This window comes from Macrobrachium rosenbergii, chromosome 13, assembly GCF_040412425.1.
Source record: "Macrobrachium rosenbergii isolate ZJJX-2024 chromosome 13, ASM4041242v1, whole genome shotgun sequence".
In the NCBI taxonomy this organism is placed as follows: Eukaryota; Metazoa; Arthropoda; class Malacostraca; order Decapoda; family Palaemonidae; genus Macrobrachium; species Macrobrachium rosenbergii.
In genome coordinates this window covers 59991509-60004771 of record NC_089753.1, presented here as the reverse complement: position 1 = coordinate 60004771, position 13263 = coordinate 59991509, and the positions used below count along the sequence as shown (strand labels likewise).

Genomic DNA, 13263 nt, shown 5'->3' with positions numbered 1-13263 from the left:
TAGTTTTCAACGTTTCTATTTAAGTCTTTAATAGCATAAGAATGATGTTTATTTCTCTGTTATTATTTCACCGGGTGACACGGGACCCCGATCCAGAAAAAGGATTTTGACAAAGGAAAAATCTATTTCTGGAGAGGGGCCCGTGTCACCCGTGACCCACCCTGTTTTTTTCATTCTCTCCTCCCTTGATAAACTTCATTCTAGTGAGGTGGGTGCTAACATGGAATGCGGCTAGTGTTGCCTTGTATACAGTCCGTGAGTAGTGCATGGGCTTGTATCGGCACCTCTCTCGTTGGGACTTTTGTCATTGGGAATCTCTATAGGATAAGGTTCCGTGTTTTTGTAGTTCACCCTTTTCCATACACGACTCCATCTAGTGGAGCTCGCTCTGGGGGTAGTAACTCCAGCATTTCATTTAGCTTTCTCTGGTATCTAGCAACGGAATTACCTAGAAATAAGTGCTGAATGGACTATTTCACCGGGTGACACGGGCCCCTCTCCAGAAATAGATTCTTCCTTTGTCAAAATCCTTTTTATCGTAGAGGGGCTTCATGAAGTTTATATTTTTGCTCTAAATCTCCCCCCCACCACCTCTCCTAACCCCCTTCCTTGTCTCACCTCCCTGTGCTTTTCTTCCATTCATCCATACCCTCTGGAATTTTCTCAAAATGATTCCATTGATTCAAGTGCAGAATTAATGTGTGTGGAAAAAACAAAAATAAAACAATTTTATGCTGGAGGTATTTAGCACACCTTTATAAAACAACTTCACACAGGAAATATTTAGCACACCTTAGGAGCCTCATACATATTCCAGCCATCAGCTCCAGCTTGGTCCCAATACTGGCCAGTCCGTAAAGAGAGTCACCCACAGACAATTTTGGCTGCCTTGTCTGGCCTACTTCAATTTTGCTCAGACTTTAAGTAAATCAGAAATGGACTCGTCTCTCAAAGAGTTGAAAGCTGTTGTGGAGAGAGAGAGAGAGAGAGAGAGAGAGAGAGAGAGAGAGAGTCTCTCTCCACAACAACTTTCAACTCTTTGAGAAAAGTCCATTTCTGCTTTATGGAAAGTCTGAGCAAAATTGAAGTAGGCCAGATAAGGCAGCCAAAATTGTCTGTGGGTAACTCTCTTTTCAGACTGGCCAGTATTGGGACCAAGCTGGAGCTGATGGCCGGAATATGTATGAGGCTCCTAAGGTGTGCTAAATATTTCCAGCACAAAATAATACTGCTCTAAGCAATGGCAGACTGGATTACCAAATCATATTTTCCTGCCTCTGTATTACACCAACCATGTAGAATTACCTTAGATGTATTTTGCTTATTTCCTGTGTGTTACCTGCTGCTTATCTGACTTGACTACCCCTGTAAACTTGGCATTGCTGAAATTTATTCATTTTCAGACTTAACATCTTTTCTGAGTCTTCCTTTTCTTTCTGTTTTCTAATAACACACTCTGTGGATCATTTCTTTTTCCTGTATCACTGTTAGTGTTTTGATTTTACTTTCCACATAGATTGGTGTTGTCTGTATAGTTCAGTAAAGTTCCAAAATTCTGTCTACCAACGTAGCTGCCTTATTGTAATGATGTTACCTCACCAGGTGTTACTATGAGACTGAAGCCAATCGCACAGTGTCCCCATACACATATCAGACATCAGGTGCCTAAAATGAGTGGACACCAAAAATCTGTCAGCATATCTAGAGCTCCACTGTATGGGCATTGGACTCCGCCCACTTTTAGCTGTTCAATACCACCACACAGTTATTTTTACTTACAATTCAGGTGGCCGGAATGTGTAAGGGGCCCTTTACTGTAGTTGCAGCCAGTGAGACTGGAGAGTTCAGTATTATGTCCTAGCGGTATGTCCCAGCAGCCAACCAGTCAACAGTGCATCCAATTATTTAATGATGGGTTATCAGTGCATGATAAAACCACCAAACTCATCAGACATGGATGTAAAGTCTCCAGTCTGTATAGGTCTAGAATATAAGCATGAATTCATTCAAAAATTCCTTCATTGTCATGTAAATTTTATCCCACAAGGAGCTACTAAAAGGTAGCAATCTGATGGTCATCAGCTCTGTCTTCAAAGACGTTCTAATGGAGTTTATATGTTGATTTTCTTTCTTGTCTCCTGATTATTATAATATGGCATATTGATCTCTCTCTCTCTCTCTCTCTCTCTCTCTCTCTCTCTCTCTCTCATTAACATTTTCAAATCATTTATGGAGTTCCATAAGGATTTTTCAATGAATTAGAGAGGCATAACATCAGTACTGTATTGAAACTTGAATAGGACAATATGAGGAGACAGTATTCCATGGCCCTGACTGTATCTGCTGTACTGATGACCAAGTCTTCTGATTCTCAGGGAAATGACTATCCATCTAAAAAATCTTTCTTCCAAGTGGAAGTCATTTGCCAGTTTCTTATGGGCCCCTGAAACTGTTTCCGAGGTTGAACTAAGAGGTTGTGATTGAGGACGTAGGGCAAGTTTCATCACTAAGAGAATAGATTATCATCTTTGATAGTTCAGAGCTAGAGCTGCTAGCAAGGGATGGGGAAGTATGTTTTCCTGGATGCGAGTTAGACACTCATGAAGACAAGGGGACAGTAGAATTTAGGGAAGATTCAGAGAACATCACTGGGATTCTTCCAGAGGACCATAGTCCTGGCTTAGTAGTTGGCCACAAGCTCCTATCAGCACTCACTTTCCATGCATCATAACATTGAGCACATTGAGGCTAAAGCTAGCAGGACACTGCCAGTTCCTTTGCACCATTTGTAAATTGTTTTAAAGAATAGAGTATCTCAAAGTTACAGACGTAGGCTACTCTTGCAACCATGTTATGCTGAAAATTATTAAAGTACAGTAAACCCCCCGTATTCGCGGGGGATGCGTCCTGCAACCCCCCCCCGTGAACAGCTAAAATCCATGAATACTTAAAACCCCTCTAAAAACACTTGGAACTGCCTATTTTGATACAAGAAAAACCCTATAAAAATGCTTATACCTGATTATTTTAATAGTTTTATCACAAAAGTGCATTTAGTCATGAAAATGGTATGAAAATACAGTCATTAGTGAATATTTCTCAGTGAAAAATACTGCGAATGGGCGAATTTTTCCGCGATTAATGGGTAGATATGTTCCACAGAGAAATCCGCGAATACGGGGTTTACTGATGTTATCAAATACTGTACCAGCTTCATTATTTCCAGTTAAATTAAATTTAAGATGAAGAGCCCAGTTATCATTCACCATCCCCAAAGTAAGTATTTTGCATTTGTAAAAAGATTGATTTGTTGTCTGAAAGCATTAAGAATTTTGAAGCAAGCCTCATGCTTTATACATCCTGTCGTCCTCCATCCACTCTCTATTAGTGTGTTAGTATGTGAGACTGCACATTTTCCCATACTCTTCACATAGCTATCCCTTTACAGTACTAGCTTTTGCTGAGCAGGTCAGCACTGTCCACTCAGAGAATTAAACTCGAGTACAGTTAGGGGTTTAGGGGTTTGCATAATGAAAACTGGGATTTGCTTCAAAATTTTGTATCATTGGCAGTTGTGATTTTTATCATGCTGAGGAATTTGTATTGCCTGTGTAAGATTGCTTTTGATAATAGCGAAGGTAATGCCTTTCATTTATGGAAAGATTGATCCATAAGCATAATCTTCTCTTCATTTCCAATAATGCTTGGCATAGACTTCTCATTTCTGTTAATTCAAGTTAGTAACTAGGCATATGATTATATTAGTTTTCAGTACACTTATTTACATTTTCAGGAAGGTGGAATGGATAGCTCAGTCCAAGAAGAAGAACTAGCACGACTTAGAGGTTTGTTAGAAAGTGAAGAAACAAAAAGGTCCAGGTGGAAAGTGGAAAATATTAGACGTAAACACAATTATTTACCACTAATTGTGAACATGATGAAAATATTGGCAGAAGAAGGTAAACTTTTGCCAATCTACCATGCAGCTAAGGAGAAGGCCAGAGAGAGACTTGAAAAAGCTAAGTCAAAGGAAAAGACAAGTGCTTGATATGGAAGAATGGAACATCTGTTAATTCAGGATTGTTTCAGTCCTGTGCTTTTGTGTAAAGACCAGGCTCAAGTCACTCTTTAATGTTAAATTTTTTTAACCAAAAATATTTATGTATTCAAATTTTGGAGATAATACTTTAGCCTTTTTTTATAACATGTTTTCAAAGAAGAAATAAATTTTTTTCACATTAGGTATGGTAATACCTCACACTAAGTCATTAATTTGTTACAAGACATGCGACTCAAGTCAAAAATAACCTAGGGTAAATAAGCCCTAGGTTAAGCATTACCTTGGCACCCTTTGAGCCCCTACAAGCAACTGCATAATGTCATTAACTTTTTCACTACAAGCCTGTTATTGCCACCAGTGATGAGGTCGGTACTCTGTTAATTGTATAACTGACCAATTTTCTCCCTCTAACATATGTGGTTCTTCAGTAAGGTTTATTTTCATTAATTTTATAGTATTGTATTGTACTATTAAATTATTATAATGTCTATGATAAAATAATGCAAAGATATGCAAATGATATATGGGTAATTATTAAGCACTATGTAACTTTTTCAGTAATCACATTATTGGGATACATTTCACAGCATGGAGCAAAGTACAGTAATTTAATGCCATTTCCATAAACAGTTTGAAAATCTTTATTCCAAACCTTGAAAGCTTGCTCTTTTTATGTACAGCAAAGAAGATCCATCTAAACTTGGATTCCTTGAAGGAGAGTACAGTATTTAGCATTGAGTGAGGTATCCAGTAGCTTTAGGAAGGGGTTCAGTTTTTGTAAGCAGACGTTTCTGTCTTTAGGTTCACTTGCTAAATGCCAGAAACATAATGAGTTACAAAGTCTGTCTCACTTTATTATAACTGGAAAAATTGGTGTCACCATAAATCACTTGTTGACCAATAACTTGATAGTGGGCTGACTCCAATTATAGCTGGAAAAATTTGTGTCACCATAAATCACTTGTTGACCAATAACTTGATAGTGGGCTGACTCCCATTATAGCTGGAAAAATTGGTGTCACCATAAATCACTTGTTGACCAATAACTTGATAGTGGGCTGACTCCCATTATAGCTGGAAAAATTGGTGTCACCATAAATCACTTGTTGACCAATAACTTTATAGTGGGCTGACTCCTTTAAGAAGCTTCAAAGCAATAAAAATTTTCATTTCATACTTGTTTGTCGGAAATCATGTTGGTAGCTTGAATTTGGCATCATTTGGGTCTTGTAGAGGAAATCCTCTACATTTTTGGGGGTTTCTATAACGATGTTGTCAAAAATTTATTCTAGGAACCTCACATAAATCAAATGTTGACTTGTATTCTGTATAAAATGTGACTTTACCACCAATGGTCTTCCATGTATAAATTGTCACGTTTTCTCAGCTTATTCACACCACTGTTGGTGCTAGACGGCTCCTCTTCCTCCTACATTATTTCTTCTGATCTTCAATAGAACTGAAGATATAACCTAAGGCAGAATTGTGTATGCAGTATCTGTGTTATCAGAAACATCATACTGTATTTACAAGTGTCACTATCAGAACTATCTGATAATTCAGTCTGCTAATACCAATGCCATTTCCAAATAAAAGTGTCTGAACTTCATCATTGAGAGAGAGCTCCTTCCAACATGGCATTTTGAGGGTTCTTTATCATTGAGGGAGATTGCCTTCCAACATAGCATTTTGAGGGTTACTGAAGGTCTCTGCTTGTCTGAAGTTATCCTGCAAGTTGGAAATTAAATGTTGCCAGTTGTTGCTAAATTATAGGCAAAAGCTCTTTACATTGATGAGTGAAAAGCATTATCTATTACGAGTTACTTAACAAGAGCCAAAAGATTTATTTCCTAGGAGGTAAACCCCACGTCATGGGTGAGACCTTTTAATGCATGAGAAGTTAAGTCTTGCACAGTGAAAGGGTTGAACATTTTGTTGTCTTTTTAATATATATTAACGATAAAGAGGGTACAGAACAACCAGAATAAAATTACTTGTATGTAGCACTGTCTACTACTGTACATTTCTGTACTTACCTGGTGGATGACATCACTGGGCTGGAGGAGAGAACATATTTCATGCAAGTAAGACAGTATTTTTAACATTATGGAGCTTTTAATTGGTTTTATATAGTTAATCTCATTACTGCATATTACTTTACATATTTTAACATTTGCTTTTACATGACTTGGTGTGTTAACATTTGTTGCTAACCACCATGAAGATGCATACATGGACGTAAGGCAATTTCTGTTTTTCATTTTGATTTATAACAAAAACTACCGTAACATAAAAAAGCCTACATTATATTGAAATGACTTACTGGAGGTATTACGGTATGAAGAAAAATCATTTTATTAATTATGGATTCTGTAGTTTTTATAAATTAAAGTTTAGTTATCTGATATGTTATTTTTTTATACCTAATGTTTGTTTGACAGTAAACCCATCACAGTACTTAACTTTAGTTATGCGTTTGCACAAAATCCCCAGGTACTCCAGTCCCAAAAGTAGCAAGATTTGCTGCTCCTGGTAGGTGGTACATGGGTCAGGATCTTGAGCATCTCTGGAAGCTCCTCGGATCACTTTTGTGCCTGTGGGTTGGCTTATGGCTTACAGCACTTCCTAAGAATTTGGATCTAGCAGGTTTGTATTTCATCTTCATTTCTTTTAAATTTTTCATGTACTCTGCTATATTTATTTTCATTTTCTCCTCATTGTTTGGTGCAGGGAAAATCTCTTCAGGTTTGTGCATCACTCCTTCAGAGTTTTCTCACCTGTTCAGATGTAGTACAGGGATCTTTTCTTAAATACTTGACTACCATTTTTCCCCTGCAATGATTTTATGATGTTTTGTGATTATGAGTTGAGATCTTCTTTTTTAGCTTGTTTGGTGGTTTAACTAGCAGTTAGCCTTGTGTGCTAGTAATGTGTTCGATGCTTGCTATTGCTGGTTCTATAACTTTGATTTAGATTTGTATAGGTTATGCACCAAGCTTAACTGTATGCATTCAGTCCTTATGGTTAAGCTTAATTGAAAGTTTTTGTAGTGTGGTCAGCTCTTTCCTGTGTATCGTGGGGTTTTGCTTCTTGATACCTGTTCAGGTGGTTAAAGAGCATTACTCGTCTAATAAAATCTGCTTACTATGGCCGGTTTCTATTGGATTGCCCAACGAGACCGTTTCTTCCATTGACACTCCCTGTCTCGTTTTCCACTCTTTAATGGAAGGTAAAGGAGTATATCATCACCTTGTCAAGGACCACCCTTCAACCCATCTCTTCATGTTAACAAGATCTTCTTAGCTGTCATGTCATCAGAGGCACTCGCTGTAGCCCTACAACCCAGGCTAATGTACACACTGATGCTGCCATCATGTGTCTGGTGCCAGTGCCTTACCTTGCTTTTGGTATCATTCTTTCTGAAAATCATTCTAAGTTTAATTGTGGTGTGCCTGTTTCTTGTGTAACTTGGCCATTCTCATAACTGTTCTTCTGATGACTGGCATTCCTCATTGCCACTACTAGTCATGTTCCTGTGTCCAGCCACACACCCACCTTCAGCCCTGCTCTTGTGAGTCAGTGGTGTCCTTCTGCTTCAACTTCCAATCAACCATCTGTCTTTGTAGTTTTGCCTGTTTTTTTTTTTTTCTCAACTTTCTGCAGTTTCATGGTAGAACAAGACAAGTAAGTAACTTGTTCAGAAAGATTACCAGGAAATGCTACAGAAAGTACAAAAATAGTGGAACTTCTCCAGGCAGAATGATGAACAAACGTCCTTTACAAACCTCAAATATTTTTAATATTTCAATTTTAAGACCCTAATGAAAGCTGGAGAAAAATTAGCCTTGTTGCAAGCTTGCCAGGTACCCTGTTCCCATTTTAAAAGTGAAAGATACAAAGATGAGTGATCCCTCTGAAGTTTCCAAGAAACTAGTCCAACATGTTTTTAAGTATCTGGACCTTAAAAAATTATTGTGCAGAGTTTCAAAGAATTTGTGGATTACCCTGGATATCTAGTGTGTTCAGAAAGATTACTAGGAAATGCTCTAGAAAGTACAAAATTAGTGGCTCTTCTCTACGCAGAATGATGAACAAATGTGTCGTTTACAAACTTCAAATATTTTTAGTACAGTATCACACAGAAATAACGGACCATGGTATATTGTACCTACAGATATATCGGTGCAAAATGGAAATATCGATTTAAGGGCTTTCACCTTTGGGTTGAGCGCCGAACTATTTTTCAAATCAGATGCTCCTAGTGGGTATACCACTCGCTTACCAGCATCCCTTGCATTAACACATCTGACTCGGTCTCGCTTTGTCATCTCAACCCTTTGTGTACGGCACATGGTGTATTTTGCTTTTTTGTGGTCATTACAGTGATATTTGCAATGGCTTCTCCCCAAAAAAAGTGTTTTAAGCATCCAGGGAAAGCTGGATGATGTTGCAAAAGTAGAAAGTGATTGGTCTCAGAAAAAAGTGGCTGAACAACGTGGTATCAGTGCATAGACAATGTCTGACATTATGAGAGCTAAAGGTAAACTTGCAGCATTTAAGAATAAAGGCTATGATATTGAACATGGAAGGGACAAAGCTGGTGCTCCTCAAAAATCTATAAGGGTATCAGATAATGACAAACTTGGGGAAATGTTCCTGAAATGTTACATGCAGCAACATACAGCAGGAGTCAGCATTGGTTCTGTACAGCTCGTCGACACTGCCAAGAAACTGAGTGTTCATGCAGGACTAAAAGAATTCACAGCATTGATTGGTTGGGCTTTTCACTTTAAACGCAGGCATGGCGTAGGGCGAAACGTAAGTGTCAGGAGAAACATTGTCAGCTGACGAAGATGCTGCTGCGAAATTCAGAGAAAAAATTTGCCAGTTGATTGAGGACAAAGGCTTGTTGCTATCTCAAGTTTATAACTCCGATGAGACTAGCATTAATTTCAGGAAGATGCCTGATCGTACATATGTTATGCGGGAAGAAAAGAGGGCAAAAGGCCACAAGATAAGCAAAGAAAGAATTTCCATCCTTTGTTGTGCGAATGCTGATGAGATGCACCGAATCAATCTTGTGTGTGTCGGCAAGGCAAAACAACCACGGTGCTTCCGAAGCATCAACATGAATGACCTGCCAGTTTTGTATGATTTTTGAAGAATGCATAGTTCACCATGCATATGATTAAGCACTGGTTCTTCAATTATTTCATCCCTGCAGTCAAGTACTAAATGAAGACCCCTAAGATTTCCCAGGACTGTGTTCATGCCCTACGGATCCTCAATGATGCACCAGCTCATCCTGACATAAAGAGTTGATCAGCAAAGATGACCAGGTTCGTTGTCTTTTTCTTCTTCCAAATACAATGTCTTTGACACAACCATGGATCAAGGAATAGTTGTGGCAGCAAAGAGGCTCTATACTGGCCTGTTCCTGAAGGAGGTTCTCTGTGTGACGGAGGGGGGCTGAAGAAACAACGACCCTCACCAATATGAAGACGTTCAATCTTCACTCAGCTTTCCATAATTGGGCAAAAGCGTGGGATAGCGTGAAAGTATCCTCTGCAAAATGGCTGGAATAAACTGCTGAAGAATGAAGACTCCATCATCGATTTTCAAGGGTTGTAGGATAACGTCATCCTCAACCAACTTCTAGCAGCAGGTGAAGTGGAGTTACAGGTCGAGGATGTTGAAGAGTCGATGGAGGAAATGACAGCTGATCCTGATTACGTGATGCTCACAGAGAAAGATATAGCTGAGCAGGTAATGCTTGAAGATGCTGCTGCAGAAGGTGACGACACTGATGAGGAAGAGCCTCATCGAAAGGTCCCGCTGGGTGAGATGGCTCAGTACCTGATATACTAATGGGCTTTGTGGAAGACTGTACTGAGCCACACATCTACAGTCTCTACTAAACCCTCCATCAGCTAGAAGACTTTGTGCTTGATCTTCATCTGCAGGGCTTTGGAAGAAAGCAGACGAAGATCGACACCTTTTTTTTTTTTTTTAGACCCAAGATGCCGGTGACAAGTCTTGCTGCTACCCTTTCCTCCACCCCCCAACCATCCACGTCCTTCGCCTTGTCATTGATAATACCAAGGAAGAAGATTGATGTGAGACCCTCCCTGCAACACCTCGGGTACTTTGAGGGCAGTGATTCTGAATAAATCACTGCCCTTTGCCTGCCACTACCACATTGGAATTTGTCCTTTGCCAGCCGCTACCACAGAGGGACCTTATGATCTTCATTCCACTTTAAAAGTGAGCACAGCCGTTACAAAATAGCCTAGGCCTAGGCTAATTTAATTCATTCTTATTTGTTACTTAAATATTTATCTTACCTTACGGCTTCTGTTTGTTTATATAAATATATCCTTTAAAGCAAAAAGGAAAATGGAACAACTTCAATATGCTATGAGAGAAGACAACTATGCTTACTTAACGGGTAACTTGATTAGTTGTCACATTTCTGTGAGACAGGTTTATTTAATGTGTATCATATAGATATTTTGCTGTGTTTACATTGATATTAATATTTTAAGATTAGTTATAAGTGTTTTAGGGGTGTATACTGTAGGTGTAGTAGGGTATGTAGGGGGGTCACTATGAGCCCCACCAGGATTTAATAAGTAAGATTTTTATTTGCTTTAAAGTGTCTTCTAACAGGTTTGACATGTTAACATTGAAAAAAAGTGGGCACTCTTGATTTTGTGTGTGCAAAGAGTAGCCTTCAAAAACTAGCTTCAGAATCCAATATGCACCAGTACCAGCACTTACGAACAATAACGTGATAAAAAAAAGTGTTCTATTTACACAAATGACTTACGGTGTGATTGAGAATGAATAATTTTGTATCTAAATGACCATTGATGAAGAATGTGACATTTCATAAAATCTTAACAGTTACTTGAAACAGGTCTGACTTGTTACAACATACTAACAATGAAAAAGCATAGCACTCTTTTAGCTTTCTTAGTGCAAAGTTGACCTGCTAAAACTAGTTGTAGTAGCTACTACCCACTAGTATCAGCTTTTTTGAACAGTAATATAATACAAAAAGTGTTCTATTTACAAAGGCAAAATAAAGTTTGATTTTTAATAATTTTGTAGCCAAATAATTTGCAATCAAACTTTTTTTGACAGTATTATATTCACAAAGAGGATATCAGGTGTGCATGAATAAAATATAAAATGGCATTATAAGTCGCCAAAAGAGAATAACTGAGAAATAATCACGTTACTAAGGAATTCAAAGAAAGCATTTTAGAAAGAAAAAATAAGGCATCTGAATTTATCGTATCTGAATCAATTGAAGAATATTCACATTCTTCATTTACTAGTTCATTTTCTTCATGCCTGACTAATGATTGCTCTTCCTCTATTATTTCTGGGACATTGTCAATAAGCCTCTTTGAAAGAATGGGTCCTTCAGACCAGATAGGCTCAAAACTACTAGTTCCTGGATCCTTTGTCCAACCATGATCATTCAATATTAGTAAACTAGGCATTCTTTCATATGACCATTTCTACTGACATGCTCTATAATTTGCACATTTTATGTGCAGATTCAGGGACATCTTGCACTGAGGAAGTCTTGAAAAGTAGACCTTTGTGGCTTTTTGTTATACGTATATGTAAGATGTCTTATGTAATGTCGTCAGTAGACACGTTCAGTACAGAACTCTTGTACTAGCATTGCATGATGCATAAATGTATAAGTATAACCAATTACTGTATTATTGTTATATATCAGAAGGGAAACAGTTGAAATTGAAGGACTGCATATATCCGTATATTTAAATGTGGAAGAAATTGTAGAGTTTTCTACAATTTATGTATTTGCCAATTAGAGTATACAAGTATTTTGCCAATGTTTCTCCCAGTTCCAACTTGGTATGTTCATGGCTGAGGGTAGGAGTAGATTGATGTTGGTCAGGTCTACTCAATATGAATTTTGATTGGCCAGGACAGGATGCTGGTCTCCAATTGGCTGGTGAAAGTTTTCTTCAAGCCAACTTTTCATGCATGAAGGTCACGCTGCTGCAGTCTTGCTGACTGGCGGGGTAGGGGCGTGGCATCAATGGGCGGCGCATGACGTTGCATGATGTCATGGTCTGGTGTTCTCCTACATTTATTCCCATTGGTGGCAGGATTGTTCATCTGATCTGGTGTTTCTAGGCCGGGGGGTGTCACTAGTTCTGGTGTTGGTCATAGGTCTTGGTATTATTGTCCTTCTTATATTTGTGGGGAGGAAGAGCTGGATGAGGAGCGCCTCTAGTAGCTTAGATGTCGTGAGTCTAAGTCTTTCCAAATTATCATGGTGTTCTTGATAATTCTGTCACAGGAGTTAGTGTCCTGGTGTGAATTTCTGGTATGGATTTTTATCGCTCCTTCTTGTGCGTGACATGAAATCCTCTTCGACAGTTTCATAGTGGTCATACCAATGTATGAGCCGGCAGGGTTGGGTTATTTTTCATGATTAAATCTCTCGTGCGCCATTTTTGATAGTAGACAATGAGGTCCAGCTTGGTGTCAACTCCAGTGGGGAATACATTTTCTGTGATGATTTTCCTCGCAATATCTTCATCTTCTTGATATCGTGGGTGCATTCTCACTTTGTAGTACAGCTTGATTTTTTCCTGGGGATGGGGCTGCAGTCTCTCTCGCTCATCGTACCATCGATCCAGCGCTGTACATACTTCTCTGTTTACTTGCTTGTTGGAGTACCTGTTGTTAATGAGCATCTAGGAGACACAGTCGAGTTCTCAGTGGGTCTCCTGCCAGGTAGAGCAGTGAGTAAGGGCCGTCTTCACATAAGCCTTGATGGTTGTGTTCTTATACCTCGCAGGGCACTCGCTGTCTCCATTTGGGCAAAGGCCTAAGTTAGTCTGCCTGGTATAAACAGAGGTTATTAGGCCATCTTCAGTCTTGCAGATAAGAACGTCGAGGAAGGGTATTTGGCCGTTACTGCTGAATTCGATGGTGCAGTTCAGGGAACTGCACTGCTGGAATGTGCGGTGGATAGCTTCTACCTCATTTTCATCATCAGCTTGCACGAAGATGTCGTCTATGTATCGGGCATACTTGCGTGGTTTTCATATATTGGAAAAGACTCGTTCCCCCACAGTTCCCAAAGGCGAGCCCATCGCCACCCCATCTTTCTGCCTATACATCTGGCCCTTATGGGAGGAAAAAGGGTC

General features: G+C 39.0%; 1 protein-coding gene across 1 annotated transcript in view; it reads left to right on the top strand.

Annotated features, from left to right (window-relative positions):
• The window catches only part of Uch-L5 (ubiquitin carboxy-terminal hydrolase L5), an 82414-nt gene extending 75949 nt beyond the window's left edge, over positions 1 to 6465 (top strand). The window contains exon 7 of the mRNA XM_067115635.1: positions 3794 to 6465. Within this exon, the coding sequence (XP_066971736.1) occupies positions 3794 to 4048 (255 nt within the window). The 3' untranslated portion in view covers positions 4049 to 6465. The remainder of the gene's footprint in view (positions 1 to 3793) is intronic.
• The last annotated feature ends 6798 nt before the right edge of the window (positions 6466 to 13263 follow it).